Below are 16,782 nucleotides of genomic sequence, written 5' to 3'. Positions count from 1 at the left end.
CACTGAGCTCCGAATATCCTCCTTTCTAATTGGCAAAATTTTCTATCAAGGAAGAAGATTTATTTATATTATACTAAGTGACTAAGTACAGTACATTTACCCAAGTACTCTACGTAAGTACAATTTTGAGCTTATTGTTCTTTAGTGAGTATCTTAATTTTTGCTGCTTCATACCTCTACTCAACTAATATTCAGAGGTCAATATTGTACTTTTTACCTTACTACATTTATTTAATTACTTTACTAACTTTTCAGGTTGAAAATAATAACACAGAATATGACCAACAAATGCATTATGATTTATTATTATAGGTTAAAATAACACTTTATTAATCCACCCACTACCCAGCAGTATATACAATCATTTAAATTAGCTCCACCTTTAACAGCTGCAACATTATAATTCACTTAGTTCATATACACTGTTCTGAAATGGGTCATTCTGCATAAAGATTACTTTTACTTGTGGTACTATAAGTATATTTTTATGCAAATGTTTTTATTAAGAGTTTTATTAAGATTTTATTTTTAAGAGTATTTCTACACTGTGGCACAACATTTATGATAAAAAAATATAATAATAATAATATAATACATAAATAATTACAAACTATAGTAAATATTTTTCAATATGAATTTAAGACAGGTAAAAATATATATACATTATAATAAGATTTTAGCTTTTGTGAAAAACAATTGTTTTCAAGTGTCAAGTTTTTTCGAGTTTATATGTACCTGATATCAAGCGACTTTCAGCGAGTTTTATGTTGAAAGTCACCTCAGGAAGTCTTTGACTGTTGTGGTTATTGACGTGTGTGTGATTCATACAGCTTTGTGTTTAAATCCAATCTCAGTGACATCAGCAGGGAGAAGGATTGGCTTGACTCCTGTTATCTTCCTCCAGGATAAAAGCATGCGGAGCAGCCTGAGGAGCGCTGTGGAGACTTGCACATTCTCCTCCTGCAGGACCTCTATACAGTAGACTGCGGACCTCCTGCCAGAGAAAAGACAAGGGACGGAGAAGGTGAAGGAAGAGAGGAAGGCAGAGCGAAATCGAGCGCAGCTTCACTATGTTGGGCAACAAAAAGAAATTAGCTCCGGTGGTGAAGAACGGAGCCGGGACGTCCAATTTAAAGGCTATCGATCCTCTCAGGAATCTTGGTGAGTGTTTCCCACAGTCAAAAGAAATGCAGGTAAGGGTAATTAGTGACTCTAAATTGCTCATAGGTTTGATTGTGAGCGTGACTGGTTGTTTGTGCCTATATGTCGGCCCTGTACTAAAATTTAAATAAAGCGAAAGGCCGCAACTAATTAATATTGCCATTAGCAATGAACATGTCAGTTATTGTTATGATAAATCGGAATTAATTTTCTCAGAGCCCGAGCTAACATCTTCAAATTGCTTGTTTTGTCTGACCAAATGTCCAAAGCCAACGATATTCAGTGTAAAATTATATAAATCAGAAAAGAGCAAAAATCAAAATATTCTCATTGGAGATCCTGTAGCCAGTTAATATTTTAGTTTTTTGTTTTATAAATGACTTAAGCAAGCAATAACATTATAGAAGTTATTCAGAATTAATTTTCTGTCACTTAATCAAATAATTGACTAATCGTTAGCATTAATAAAGATAGTGTATTTAAATTGGGAAAATTGCAGGGATGATTAATCAAATTAGAGTGGATGTTTACATGAATAAAGGTGTTCACTGACTGGAGGTCAGTATACCACTGTACCCTGATGACCGTGAAGAGCTTACACATCCTGCCTGATTTCATTGATCTTCACAGCCTCAACTATACAGGGGACACCATCAGCTGTAGTGGCTGACTAAAATTAAAACCTGCAGTCTCATGAGCATCAAGGGTACATGGTTTAGAATCACTGATGCAGAGTTTTAGTCATTCTGTAGCTCATGTTTGTTAGGTAAGATAATAGAAGTGGTGAGTATATCTTGAAATCCATCATAGACAGCACAGTGTAGTTCTGCTCTGTAGGTTTGTCCTAACTGTTTGTCCAGACTGATTTTAAACTTTGGTGTCACACATGGGAAACAACAACATTTATCAGCTGGTCATGAAAACTCTCTCCACAAACAGAGGAGATATTTAGGGCAACATGTTTCCAGGTTCACCAGTAAGAAAAAGCTATTAGACATTGCCACACTTTAATATTAGACATGTAGCTACTGTACAAACAGTGCTAGTCTGTTTTTTCACTGTGTTCCTTCTCGTTACTGTTTTTTGGGGTTTGGCCAGTAAAATGGTAAAATGGTAAAAATGGCCATTTTAACCATTTACAATTAAATGTACAACACAATAGAGTGTGCAAAAAGTGAAGGAATCGGAATACTTTCTGAAGCCACTGTATGTATAGTAAGCACTAGTTGTGCCATTCCCATAATGCAAGCAAAAGACAGCATAACGTACTAATAAAAAAGCATTTAATTTTATTTGTTAATGCTCAGAGAACTAAAACGAAACACAGGTCAACAAATGGAGATACTGATGATTTTAATGGGTTAGATTTTAATATAATCCAATATTTTCTCTAGCATACAAATTTGAATTCTAAGCCCATGGTTTGGCACAGCACAGTCTGATTTAACCGTGTGTAACCATAACAATTAGAAACAAGGAAACCTGTGGTTATTGTGGTGTTGGCATAGGTCAGTTCTGTAATGGTTGTCAAACTGGATGGTCGGAGGTAGATTCGGCTTTTTAATTTTTAGTTATTATATAACCTTGTGTTAATCTCAAATGGTCAATTAGCAGTTTTGATTGGGAATATTCACTCTCAAAGGAATAGTTCCCAATGAAAACCTGTCAGTAGTATGTTCTGTGGACTATCCAAAACCCTAACTGGAAAGAGAGTTTGACGTTGTACTTCTAAAGTGCGACTTTTCAATGTCTCAAGCAGCACAAAGTAAATTCCTCTCACCAACATTTTTTTTTTGGGCTAGTATCAGACATCTCTCAAAATTTAGGCGTAGCTAAATACCACTAGGAGAAAATGAGAAAGTATGTTTTTAGTAATTTGGGTAAACTGACCCTTTTAACCTCTACTAAGTCTTCAGAGCTTTACCCTGGAGTTAGACATATCAGCTTGGATAAAGATCCATAAAGATGTTTTTTCTAACAGCTTTGTTTGTTTTCTGGTTGCTCGCAGGATATCTTAGTTAGTTATGAATGGGATTGTAGAATGTTGGGGAAAGGCTGGTTACACGGCAAGGATGAACTAATTAACTTTTTACACTGAATGGCAATCAGTGGATATGTCTCCTATCAAAAAGGCAACAAATATGTCAGTCATCTCAAAGCAAACCTCCATTACTTACTGTCAAAGACCATGGAAGCATTCAGGAGATAATTTCACCCCATAACCTTATCTGTAAAACACACTACTGTGGTGAAAGAGGGAGCTATTTACAGATTATTACTGAGTTCTATAGACAATAATAGCTTTTATATTATTGTTGAGCTTTTAAAGACTGTTATAATGCTGCTGGTGAGATGTTGGGGCTGAAAGGTGGCATAACATGTGTCCCATTTCAGGTACATGAAAATTTGGCAGAAAAAAGCCCTCACTGAGTTTATCTTATTGTCACTGAATGTTTTTATGCCTCCATGCCGGCAGCAGCCATGGCCAGAGGCATTATGTTTTCTGACCCAATCTCATGAATGCGATATATCAGGAATGCCTTGAGGTAATTTCTTTAAATTTAGCACAAATATTCACTTGGATTTAAGGATGAACAGATTAGATTTTGGAGGTCAAAGGTCAACTTCACTCTATCTTCAAATTGTGCCATTCACGTCCCATTATCATGAATGTGAAATGTCAGGAATGCCTTAAAAGAATTTCGTTGGCAGCAGCATAAAAGGTGGCGGTAATTCTAGTTCTACATATGTCTTACACATCAACGTTGATGTAGCTACTGCCACTAACAACACTTTGGTGTTAGCATGAAGCTACTAAAAGGTACAGTTTTAATAACAATAGCAGTGATACTGCACTTGCCTGTGCTGTTCACTGCAGAGCAGTGAGTCATTCAGAAGCTGCATTCACTCACATGTTCACTAAAATATTGTTAATTTTCTGGGTTAAGTTTGAGAGGAGACGCTATATCGTGAGGTAACATCAATACTATGATCTTTGTTTAGCAAACATCTAGAGGATGATTCAGATGGACCCCTGACATTAATTTTAGAACTTACTCACTCTTCCTGATAGCAACACAAAAGATAGCCAATTACCTTTTTATATATGTCGGTGCTCTGCCTGCATTTTTTTGTGGTTTGTCTCAATTTAGTCCATAAATCTGTTTCCTCCAAGAACAGGTAATATCAGATAACATTACTGACATAACTTTGCATGGTTTTTCTTATTGATAGTAGTTTAACAACTGTAATACATTCTGTCTTAGTTCTCGGTTTCAAAGGTTACTTTTTATTTAGTTTTAGTCTTGTTTTCGTCATCAATGTATATTTTTTCGTCATATTTTTCATTAACGAAAATAACTCTGAATACAGCTTATATTTTCCTGTTATTAGATAGAGAATTATGTTAATGTTAATCCCTGGAGATCTATCGAACTCTTTTTCAAAGGTTTGGAGAGATAAGCATCTGTGTCACGGTGGGGTTCAGGGACAACGACTGGTAAGGTTGCATGTTGTTTTTTCAAAGCCCTGTTTGGCATATTTGCAGGGTCCCTCTGCTACATGCATTTGGGTCCTGGACAAGTAAACTTCCATCAAACTCAAGCTGGAATGATCAGGGCAGCAGGGCTGTAGTCTCCTGGTTGACTGGTCGATTGTTTGATCGATATGCTCTCATCTGACCAAATTCTCATTGGTTGCACCGCTATCGCAGGATTAATTCATTATGTGGATTTTCACAAGATTAAATTTGCCCAACCTAATGAAGACTGCTAAATCCAACTTAATTAACGTTATAAACGTTTACTTGCAGTCTGCTCAAAACTAATTGACAACATGTCAAAATGTCTTTGTTGTGGCTGCATTTTGTTAAAACCGATGACCAAAAAGTCACGTGATATGTAAACTGCTGTTTGCAAATCACAGCTCAACAATCATAATGGTATATCATCTAAAAACGTTAAGCTAACTTGTCTGTGTTAGGATGCTTTGTTAACATTCGGGTTTAATGCTTGAGGCGCTCTTCCTGTCTGACTCCATGCACTGTGGCTTTTTTTTAGTTAATCTAGAGATAGTTTATTTAGTTAAAGTAGATATAACATGTACTTTCAGAGGTTGGAGGTCACTAAGTATGTTTGCATAATTAGTTATTGTGCTTAAGTAAACTCACTAAAAGTACTGGACTGGGATGCACCAGCTATTTATGAGTCCATTAATTTCTGCATAGACTTCTTCCTCAGTTTTTAGTAACTAGCTAGATTCAAACTACTGATTTACAAAATCAAGTTGCCCCATTAAAACTTACAGAATGCTTGTAAATGCTTAAGTCATGTGCAAGCCAGTTGCTAGCAAAGAAATCTGTAAGTCAATGTAGTATCACAAAAACGAAACATAAATTCCAAAAAAACAGTTTTAGGAGGCCAAATTATATGTTAAACTTAACTGCTAATCCTTTGTAAGTGTGGCTATGGAAGACTGTTGGTGGTGGTTACCTGTTGTTTTGAGGTCAATCACTTTAAAGAACTCAATCTGTTTATAAAGCCACACTGAGACAGATTGGCTCTCTTCCTCCTCGCATTCACGTAAAACCACAAACCCAATGAATTCCTCCCACTGCTGATCTCACTTACAGTAGCTCACTGCTGTGGACAGAGGAGTGTGTGTGTATCTACATGCTCATGTGTGTCTTTACAGTATCAAGATGCCTTTGTGAGTATAGGACCCAGCCCTTCCCAAACCACAGTGAGACTTCTGTTTCTGCTGCTTATTCCTGTTTACTCAGCTTAGGACTCAGCAGTATCTGTGAAGGAGAGCTTAAAGGCAATGTCAGAGTACTGCACACGTGGTTATATATGGCTATAAAATAACAAAGCTACAGGGGCCCCTTAGAGCCCATTTTAAGTCTTTCCTCATAAGAAACATTGAGATAACTTACATTCCACAGATTCTATTGGTCTCTATAATTACTGGAAAATTCACTCATTAGACTGCTACTGGATCTGTCTTTATCAACTGCTTCTACACAGAAGCAAAACTGACTTAAGCATTTATAATAAATGCATAACATATTAAAAGTGTTAACGCATTTACTTTTTTTTTTTTTTTTGGCAGTGGAACAAACTATAAACACAGCACTGACATGTTAGCAATACCTCGCTTTCTGCAGTTATTTCTGCCCCTGGTGCTAGAGAGTCTGGATCTGTGACTGCGAACCACCTACTGCTTCAAATATTATGATTATCATCTATTATTATATTTAGTTTTATTAGTATTATTATTCATCCTATTATTATAATTATTCATTTTATTATTAGTCTTATTATCGTTACACATCTTTATTTTATACGTCTACTGTGCTATGTTTCCCCTCCCCCCTCTCTTTTCTCCCTCTCTCTCGCTCTCTCTTTCTCTCTCAACCCAGCTGGTCGGAGCAGATGGCCGCCTACCATGAGCCGCGTTCTGTTCAAGGTTTCTACCTGTTAAAAGGGAGTTTTTCCTTGCCACTGTCGCCAGAGTTCTTGCTCATGGGGGAATGTTGGGTCTCTGCAAATATAACTATAACGAGTACGGTCTACACCTGCTCTATATGAAAAGTTCCCTGAGATGACCTCTGTTACGATTTGTGCTATATGAATAAAATTAAATTGAATTGAATTGTTGCTATGATGAATATGTTAGCAAACAGTTGTCTATTTGCTCTCTTGAGTTAGATGAGAACATAGTAACAATAATAAACATGCAGTTAAGGTTGTGGAATGGTTTAAATAAGCACATCCTTAAGGTTCGAGAACCTTCATCATCATGGTTACATTAAAATAAACGTGGTTAAGGTTGTGGAATGGTCATGGATAAAAGAAAGAACACTGATTATCGGTTTCACATGGGAATCAAACAGTGTTTACCTGTATGAAATTCCTGTGTTTTGTCGATCCATCTATCCACCCCAATCTCCTCCTAACACAGACTTTGCCGCTCTATATACTATGTCACATGACTTCGGTCCTGTCATAACTACTACGGCCACTAGAAGTTACCTAAGAAGAAAATGTAACTTTGGGTCCTAACAAACTTGCACAGATGACTTATGGCGTCCTTTTTTACAGGAGGAAAGTCTTGAAGATTGATAGCACGCTTATGTTCATGCACGCTCATGCATTACATACGGAGCTAGAGCTGTGAGGGGATTCGCTTAGTTCAGCTAACTGACTTTGTCCAAAGTTCAAAAATATGCCTACCAACACCTCTAAAGCCACTGTATGCCTGAACTGCTTCCAGCAAAATAAAACCGCAACTTATTTAACATTCCTGCATGTGCATGGATTAAACAAACAAGATACAACTGTCACAATCTGCCCTTAAGTGACTTCTTATGGACTCCGTGCTTCCTGTTTTATTTTATTACTTCATACCTGTTATGTATTTGGTTGTTTTACTTCTTGCCTTTGTGTTTTTTCCTGCTTTTGTGATTGCCTGCCCTGCCCCAATTAGTTTCACCTGTTCCCTATTACCCTTGCCTCCCTTATGTCTTTAAGTCCCTGTATTACCCTCACTCTTTGTCAGTTTGTCAGTTTTGTTTCCTGTGTTTGTTCCTAGTGCTCCTGATACTTCTGTGGTTCTGTTTCCCTGTTTTTGGTTATAGCTCATCTACCCATCTGCTCGTAAGCCAGTTATATTCATTTATTAAAGCACCTTTATTGCCCCTACCTGTCTTTGTGTGTGTGTCTGCACTTGGGTACTGAAATCTTTGAATTGTGACAGTGACACGCCTAGCATTTTCCCTGGAGGACAGGAGCAGTCAGGCTTCCTGAAGTTACTTGGTAGTGGTACTCAGAATTTTCTCCAAAGGTAGCTTTTTCAGGTGGAAATTCTACTCCAGCCCCTCCAGTCCTCCATGTCCCCTTTTTCCTGAGCCTGAATCCCAGTTGAAAAGTCCCAGGCCCACAAGCCTCCAACCTCTTTCCTAGCCTGTTCTTAGGCGGCTAGCACCTGGCCTGCTAGCTTCCATCTTGTTTTCCAGCCTATTCCAGTGTCCGCTAACTTGCTGCCTGCTCCTGAATCGGCTATCTCCAGGCCTGCTAGCCACTTGCCTACATCTGAGACTGTTAGCTCCCAGTTTGCTGCATCCCAATTGGATAGCCTTTGGCCTGCTAGCCTCCAGCCATCCTCCTAGTCGGCAAGCCTCCAGCCTGCTAGCCTCCAGCAAGTCCCCCAGTCAATTAGCCTCCAGCCAACATCCCAATCAGCTAGCCACCAGCCTGTTCCTGCTCATTAACTGATCAACTTCCTGTCTGACCTGGACCCTGAAGACATCCTGAGCCGGCCATCCAGGCGAAACGTCAACCTCGTTCCTAAGTCAAGCTTGCTCCAGGTTCCCAGTTGGCCGTCTGGCCAACATCTGCCCCTGATTCCCCCCCTGCAGTCTGGCCGACTCCTACTCCTGATTCCCTTTATGCAGTCTGGCCGACTCCTACTCCTGATTCCCTTTATGCAGTCTGGCTGACTCCTTCTCCTGATCCCCCATCAGCAGCCTGGCCAACGTCTGCTCCTGATCTTCAGCCAGCAGCCCTGCTGACACCAGCCGCTGATTTCCTGTTGACAGGTCATGCCGACAAACTGTTTGACCTCCCAAATCATCAATCGATCGTCTTTATCGACGCCGAGCCAGATCTCCATCTGACTGTGTCCAGCCCAGCACTCCAGTCGTCTACCTGTCATGCTCTCAGCTCTGGCCTTGAGCTGAGTCTCCTGGTGCCAGCTGTCTCTTCAGACCTCTGGTCTCGCCGGCCCCCAGAGGGGACTTGCCTTCGCCTTCGGCCTCCTGCTCTTCCTCCAGAGGGAACCCATCTTAACCATCAGCCTCCTTCTCTTCCTACAGGGAGATCCTGTTAGCAAACAGCTGCTTATTTCAAGCAGTTACAGAGCAACACCATCATTCACTTAGAGTGGTATTTGTGTCCACCTGATGAATCTTAGTGCAATATTCACTCTCTTTTATCTCTTTTTTTGGTCTCTACCAACTCTGAGGGAAATAGCTGGCTCTTTAGCTGCTAAATGCTCCACTATTCACCAGCTTGTCTCTAACTGTGTCTGTCTACTGTTTGGTGCTGAGCAGGGAGTGTACAGTGGCTTTTAGAGCTTTTTCTCTGAAAACAGCTGCTAGCTGTGACAGAAAATTACACTATGAGAACGATGAGAGTGAAGCAAAACAGTAAAGTTGTGGCTCAGACAGATAAACAATGAGCTGAAACTATAAAAAGTAAACTATTAAGCTCTGGAAAGCTTTATCTACCAGAGACACCTTTTACATGTTACATGTTACATGTTTTACATGTTTTCACATCGTCATTTCATACATTGTTGTCATAAAATATAGATTACAATTGATTTGAGACAATTAATCTTTATCTACTCTTATAACTTTCTCTAGATATGAACATATATCACAAGATCTTATGATATTTTATCTTATATACTATGGTTTAACTCCTCTGAGCTCCCCTCTGCTGTCCCACTCTAAGCCAGCCACCACACAGATGATCCCAGCTCTGACTCATGCACCGCTAATGAACAAATAAACCCAAAGATTTGTAAGCATCTGGATGTGGGGTAAAAGATGTTGCACGGTCAGAATGGGAGTACACAGAGGAAGGTTTGACTGCAGCTGGATTCATTCAAACAGACAATGAAGACATTAGGTTGTAATGTTATAGATCTACAATGACAGCCATTGCAAAGAATGGATTTTAAACTATGGAAGATTTTTAACTAACGGTTACTTTTATTATTTTATTCTCATTTAAGCTGTCAGTTTTGCCAAATGTATTGTTTAGTCACTAATCAGGTAATCAGGATATATTAAAACAACAAATCCATAACTTCAGCTCTCGATTTAAGTGTCCTCATCAGTCACACATTTTAAAGTAGCCCTAATATAAGAATTTTAATGTTTAGTTTTATACAAGGATCTGATCTAGGAACTAAGGCATATTAAGTGTTTTGTATTTATTCTTTTTGATTTACAGTCTTAGCATTATGTAAGAAATTAACCACTGTAAATTCATTTCAGAATAAATTTGTTCACTTACAGTTTAGTTAGAAAGTTTGAAAGTTAGGTGCCTGAGATGCTAGAGGCAAATTCTCTCTCAAAGTAAATGGTTGCGATATCATGTAAAATTTCTGAGTGTGGTGTATTTTAACTTCTCCAGATTGAGGTTAGACATGATATTCCTAACACGTGTGTGAGAAATGGATGCTGTTGATTGATGAGGCGTCGGGCTAGTAGAGATGAGAAGGCTATAGCCTCTGATTGGGAGTTAGGAAACAATGTACTTTCTGGGGCAGCTTTGAAAAAAAAAATCACTCCAGAAGCTATTACTGGCATAGTAATGGCGTTTGGAGTGATATTTTTTTTTCTACACATGAGAGAATTTCCTGTAAATGGAGGACCAAAATGACACTGGTGCTGGGCCTGACCAAAACATTTGGAAAGAAGTGGCAGGGGCCTGATTACATCTCAAACACATTGGGTCAACTTCTGGATAAAGCTTGGCAAGTCCACTTCTACAAAGGTGTTAGCGGTGAGAGATTTTGAATTTTGAATAGCAGGCCAGGCCGATACAAATAGAGGATGAGTGTATCAAACCTCAACCCAGCTGGTCGAGGCAGACGCCCTCCCACCATGAGCTAGGTTCTGTTCAAGGTTTCCACCTGTTAAAATTATTATTATTTCCTTGCCACTGTCGCAAAGTGCTTACTCATGGGGGAATGTTATTTCTCTGTAAATATAACTGTAAAAAGTACGGTCTAGACCTGCTCTATATGAAAAGTGCCCTGAGATAACCTCTGTTATCTCAGGGCACTTGAGAGAGGTCCTCTTAAATATGGATCCATATCCAGGCATTTTCCTATACAACACGAAAGTAGGAGGGATTGAAGAGAAGAAAAGTTCTGACGTAAAATCTCAGATTTGGAGATATCTGAAGAAATGTGATCGAGGGATGTTGTATGTTATCATCAATTGCTGAAAAGGAGCAAGCACATTATTATGGAATTGTCATGACCCCTACCCCAGTCCTGTTCATTTTGGCCATTCTGTCCCTGTCTCCTGCCATTTTTATATCAGATGTCCTCCCTGTTTCCAGTCACCTGACTACCCTGCCCATCCACACACCTGTTCCCACTTGTCCTCAGCCCTGTAGTCACCTGAGCACTCCCCACCTGCACCTCGTTCACTAATCAACCCTGGACTATATATACCAGTTCACTCACTTTGTTCTCTGTCAGATCATCTGTTTGTATTTCTGCTCATGGTCCCTTGTGTTTTGCCTGTCTTCCTGATACCAGTGTGTTTTTGTTTTTTAACCTGTGTGTCAGCCTACCTGTGTTCCTGCCAGCTTGCCCACCTTTCTGTTTGTCTGACAGTATGGCGACAGGAACTATCTGGAAGAGATATCGAAGAAGGGCATGATGATCATTTTAATAGAGTTGATTCTACCTGCTAAGGATAGAGGCAAATTTGACCAACAAGTCAAATCTTGCTTAGCCTTTTCTAAAGCTGTTTTCACGTTAGATTTAAACAGGTGCTTATGTTCCCAAGTCACACGTACCCCTAGATGCTGTATATAAAAGAGTCACGAACAAGTCCAGAGCTACCTGACTAATTGGGAAGAGTAGGCTCTTTTTGAGGTTGACTTTTATATCCTGATACTTCACCAAAGTTTGAGACAACATCCAGAACTCTGGGGATGGAAGTATGGGGCTCCTGAAATAAAATAGTAGGTCATCCATATACAAAGAGTTTATGGAACTGTCCTCTACTTATAACTATCATGCTGGGGTTGGCCCTCAGGGAGACAGCCAATGGTTCTATGGCAATATCAAGCCGTGGGGGGCTCAAAGGGCAGCTCTGCTGTAGATAAAACAATGGGGCAAATTCAAATTTTCCAGTGCTGAAAAAAAGATACTTGCGTTCAATATGATCAAAAGTTTTGTGGGCATAGATATGAGAGATAAGTGCTTCCGAAACCTTAGTCATCTTAGATGTGAAAGAATGTTAAATTGCTGACGTGAACTGCCAAATGATTCTGCCTGTAATAAAACCTGACTGGTCTGTTTAAATTATTGTGGACATAACGGATGCCAGCTGAGTAGCTAGGGCTATAGTAAGGATTTTATAGTCACATCCTTGTAAACTCACTGGACAAAAAGGACATTTACGTGGGTCCTTATCCTTTTTAAGGATGACAGATATTGTGGCCTGATACATAGTTGGGGGACGCAACCACTTTTGGAGTGCTTCGGTATAGACACTACAGAGTAAAAGTGACAATTTCTGCAAATTTTTTTTTTAAAGTTCCATGTTGGAGCCAGGGGCTTTACAAGGTTTTGAAAGATTTTATTACCTGATCAATATCTGCCACCGAGAGGGGTTTGTTAAGGTCAGCTCTATGTTTTGCATCCACTCTTGGTGTCTCAAAGTTGACAAGGAACTGAGAAGTTAGAATATTCTCCTTTTTCTTCTGAACAATACAGTTCCTCATAGAACCTTCTGAAAAGGTCATTAACATCTTTTGTATCAGTGGTAAGGTCACCTGTGTATGTTTTTGATAGCAGATATTAGACTAGAGGCAGTAGATTGCCTAAACTGGTGGCAGAGAAGTTAACTGGCTTGTTCCCAATGTTCCGTGAAGTTAGATCATCAAATTTCCGCTGCAGTGAGATCCTTTCCTTATAAATATCACCAGACGGTGCGCATGTCTGTGATCGATATAAGTTATGAGGCTAATAAGCTTGGATAGACGTGCAGACCTATTTATGTTGTAAATGATATTATCTGGCCCGGGTATACTTTTAATGCTTCCAACAGAATCACAATATCTATGCCAGGCTCCTGGTTGACTAAATAAATTAAAAAAACCTCTATTGTTCTGATACACAATAAATATATTTGTGGTCCGATAGAAATAGTGGATTAAATCACCAAGTTTGATGAGGCAAAGACCTATCTGGAAAACAGAGAGACATCACCACTGGGCTATGGTCAGAAACTGCAATAACCTCATAGTCAGTAGATTATTGTATAGAGAGGATTCTGTTGTCTAGCAGAAAGAAGTCTATTCCCGAATATGACTGGAATATTGGGGAAGGAGGAGAAGAAGCCAAGTTCGACCTACTTCAAATTCCCATTGGTTATCTTGAAACATGATCTGCCCAGAAAGTTTTGTTATGTTTGATAACTTAGAAAAACAGCAAGGCAGTATGCATTATAAATAGGTTTAACAAAATAAACAAATAGTTGAAATGGCTATAAAGCAAAAGTGCCCTGGAATAGGCAAAGCTAGATTCTTTGGGGGAAGCAAAAATTGAGATTAAATCCGTATGAATAAAGAGAATAATTGTATAATGCCATACCCATATCCTAGTAAAAGGTTAACGTTCTCATAGTAGCTCAAAGCCAGTCCGACTCCTCTGGGGACACCCTGAAAGTCAGGCATCTTCCTAAAACTGTTTAAGTTCAAGTTCAGGTGTTCTTGGATAGCAGGTTGTTAAAGATGAAATTTTTGGCCTTGGATTGATCCAAAAAGTTGGAACACTTACCGTCTGTAATCCTCAGTTCAGCTGCATACCACAGGACATATCAAACTCCATCATAGCCTCATAACAGTGATCTTACCGCCTGGAAAGCTGGCTGTCACTTGGGGACTGCCTGGGTATAATCAGATAGGATACAGATCTTGTCCCTGTTTGCTCCGGTGAGCTGTCTGCTCTCTGCTGCCCTGAGTAGGATTGCCTAATTTTTCTGAATAATGACATCTCACCACAAAAGGTCTTGGTGGTTGGTCATCTCCTGGCCTCTGGCACAGTCCAGTGCAACTGGTCCAGAAGTGGGGGTCTATCCAGAGCAAGAACCTCCTTGAGCATCTCCGAAATTAAATCTGTCAGGCATTTACCGTCCTCTCTGTTACCTCACAGCTGTTACATCTGCGTGGACTTGCTTCCAAGTCTTCGTTTATCTCCTTAAGACGCTGTATTTTCATCTCCATCTCATTAACTTTGCATACAAGGGTGGTGATTGAGTCAGAGTGATTACTAGTTGCAGCCTCTAGACCGGTGACTTTGTCCTTCATCTCCTAATGTATGGAGTGGAGTGGAGCCTGCTCCACTGAAGTTTTCAATTCCTCCTTAAGGTGCATTATCTGGTTCTGCAGGTGTTTTGTTTGCTTTCTCGTCGATTTTTATCAACAATACTTGTTTTAGATCTCTATATGCTTGTAGCACCGCTTGTTGTCCAGGGTCAGCATTGGATAGTGTTGGCGTGGCGGCCTTAGTGCTAATGGCATTAGCATTCATCATCATTTGCTTTGTGTTTGAGGTCTGGGCATGTTGCAGAAAAATGTTCAATTTGACAATTTTCGTGCCAAAAACAGTCTATTGTTGTCTACAAAATGTATTCTTGTAAGAATGGCAACATTTCAACCATGGGACATTAAACTTCTGAAATCCATGATATTTCATATATTCTTGTTTTGGAATCTGATACAAAAAGTCACAGCACATATTTCATATTCATAGTTGTCCATAGACAACCAGTGTGGTACTTATAAATCTTACAGTAAATCTATAAGCATAATCATCCCATTAGAGGTAGATGAAAATTACTTTTTGGAGTTCAGATTCATACAAAAACACAGTTGGTCGTGTTCATAGGTGGGAAGCTGGTTTGTTTTTATGCCTTCGTACCTGTGAAAGCCATGGCTGGAGGCATTGTGTTTTTGTCCATCTGTCTGTCCGTCCCGTTTTTGTGAAAACGATATGTTAGGGACACCTTTGGGGAATTTCTTCAATCCATTTTGCCACAAGCAAAAACCTAGTCAAAAACCAACTACATCAGCATGTGTCATGGAGGTTGTACATAGGTGTTAATTCTTGCAAACTGGACCTACTCTTGGGCCTGGGGAATGTGACAACGTTAGAAGAACAGCACATCATAGGAAATTGGGCATTTCAAATGGGGTGTAAACACAGGAATAAATGCAAAAACTGCTTGTTCTTATAAAGTTGTGAACCAAAGTCTCACCATCAGTGATGCCAAGGAAATGTATTTTACAAGACAGATGATTAAGGAAGCTCCTAAGGAAAGGTTTAATTCTGGCCATATTGTGGAGGTTAAAATAGGTGACCTATGTTTGTTGAAAGTGTTGCCAGTATTAGTAGAATAAATCCAATTTGAAAGGTATGACATAACATTTTTTAACAGTCAACAGCTTCTTAAAGCCTAATATTAGCATTTTGGGTTTTTTTTACATTTTGAAGCAGACATTTACTTGTCATGCACTGTTTAACAGCTAGGAAGCAGAACTCTTAAGCTTTGTTCAGACTGCAGGAAAATCCGATTTGTTTCTCAAATCAGATCTTTAGGACAGACTGTCTGCACTTTTATTTGCAAGTGATCAGATCGGATTTGTGTGTCTAGACATCACCTTCTTATCTGCAGGGGTTGCTGTGGTAATGATGTTGACCTAACTGCACTGATGTGCTTTCTAGCGTGGAAGCACGAGAAATGAAGAGCCATCATCTTGCCCTCCAAACAATAATTGTTATTATTTCGGCATCTGTCCATGGACTGTTGTCCTCATTGTGCTCCATAGCAACAAAAAACTATACTCTCCGATAGCGCTCTGCTGGTACTCTGTCACTCTGGATTTGATGTCATCATTGTGTGTCTGCATCTGTTGAAATCTGATCGGAATCACATTTCAAACCACCCCAAAATGTGGTTTGGATCTGATATGCAAACACATGTGGTTATTTGATGTCAAGGCTTTCTAAAGTCAATCTGGATATACCAAAAAACAAATTTGGGCTGGCAGTCTGAAAAAGGCCTTAGTCTGAGAGCACCTAGTAATCAGTAGTATTGACAGCAACATAGAGCTTAGTTCCATCTGCATAGAAGTGGAATTTGATACTGAGGTTAATAAAAGTTGCTGAAACTAAGATTTAGTTGGTTAAAAAGTACTGGATTAAGTGTCATGCCTTGAGGGACATCGTTCCTAACAGTATGGAGAGATTAACTGTTATTAAGAAACTATACATAGAGAAATTGCACAGTGTCACATATTCGTTGCAAAAGGATGACTGTATGTATTGCATAATCTCATCAGGCTGAAATTCAGTCACATTGAGCTAAAAGGTATATCGTAATTCTCTAGGTCTCCATCTATACCTTGTCATCTCAAGCCACACCCACGTGCTGATTCAGGGCTAAAATGTCAGAATTGTGGATCTCCCGTATGGTCCAATAGATGTAAAGTGTATATATACACCAGTTTTTAATTCTGGCTATCCTCCGCTTTTTTCCTCTCAGTTCATCCTCCCTTTTCTCTTCTCATCCCCCATGTTCTTTCAGTGCTACTAAGTTGAGATCAGATCAGGACTCTGTGTGTACTTACTGTAATCATATACACAATCGAGTTTTCATAACACCTTATCTGTCTTTCTTCAGCCATTTTTGTCTGTTTTCTTTCAAGGAGTTTGGGATAATGAAGATGTAAAGTGGATGTTACAGGGCTCCAGTATGGTGAAGGTATCTTAAATTATAAATTATTAGTCATTGTTAGCTGTTAG

At 39.3% G+C, this 16,782-nt stretch overlaps 1 protein-coding gene and 1 long non-coding RNA gene across 5 annotated transcripts in view; both read left to right on the top strand.

Annotated features, from left to right (window-relative positions):
• The first annotated feature begins 883 nt into the window (after nucleotides 1-883).
• On the top strand, nucleotides 884-6,813 carry LOC120787410. The gene is made up of 2 exons (XR_005706913.1): nucleotides 884-1,161; nucleotides 6,581-6,813. It is a non-coding gene; the product is annotated as an uncharacterized LOC120787410 (long non-coding RNA).
• Nucleotides 6,814-11,452: 4,639 nt separating this feature from the next.
• LOC120787409 (1-phosphatidylinositol 4,5-bisphosphate phosphodiesterase delta-3-A-like) overlaps nucleotides 11,453-16,782 on the top strand; it is a 33,810-nt gene continuing 28,480 nt past the window's right edge. For 2 of the 4 annotated variants that reach the window (XM_040123044.1, XM_040123042.1), the window contains exons 1-2: nucleotides 11,453-11,933; nucleotides 16,686-16,741. In XM_040123044.1, the coding sequence (XP_039978978.1) occupies nucleotides 16,715-16,741 (27 nt within the window). In that variant the 5' untranslated portion in view covers nucleotides 11,453-11,933; nucleotides 16,686-16,714. The remainder of the gene's footprint in view (nucleotides 11,934-16,685; nucleotides 16,742-16,782) is intronic. The other 2 variants (XM_040123043.1, XM_040123045.1) reach the window with 2 other exon arrangements.

This window comes from Xiphias gladius, unplaced genomic scaffold (genome assembly GCF_016859285.1).
Source record: "Xiphias gladius isolate SHS-SW01 ecotype Sanya breed wild unplaced genomic scaffold, ASM1685928v1 HiC_scaffold_1473, whole genome shotgun sequence".
NCBI classification, from domain to species: Eukaryota; Metazoa; Chordata; class Actinopteri; order Istiophoriformes; family Xiphiidae; genus Xiphias; species Xiphias gladius.
Note: the sequence above shows the minus strand (reverse complement) of the source record. Positions and strands in the feature narration are given on the sequence as shown.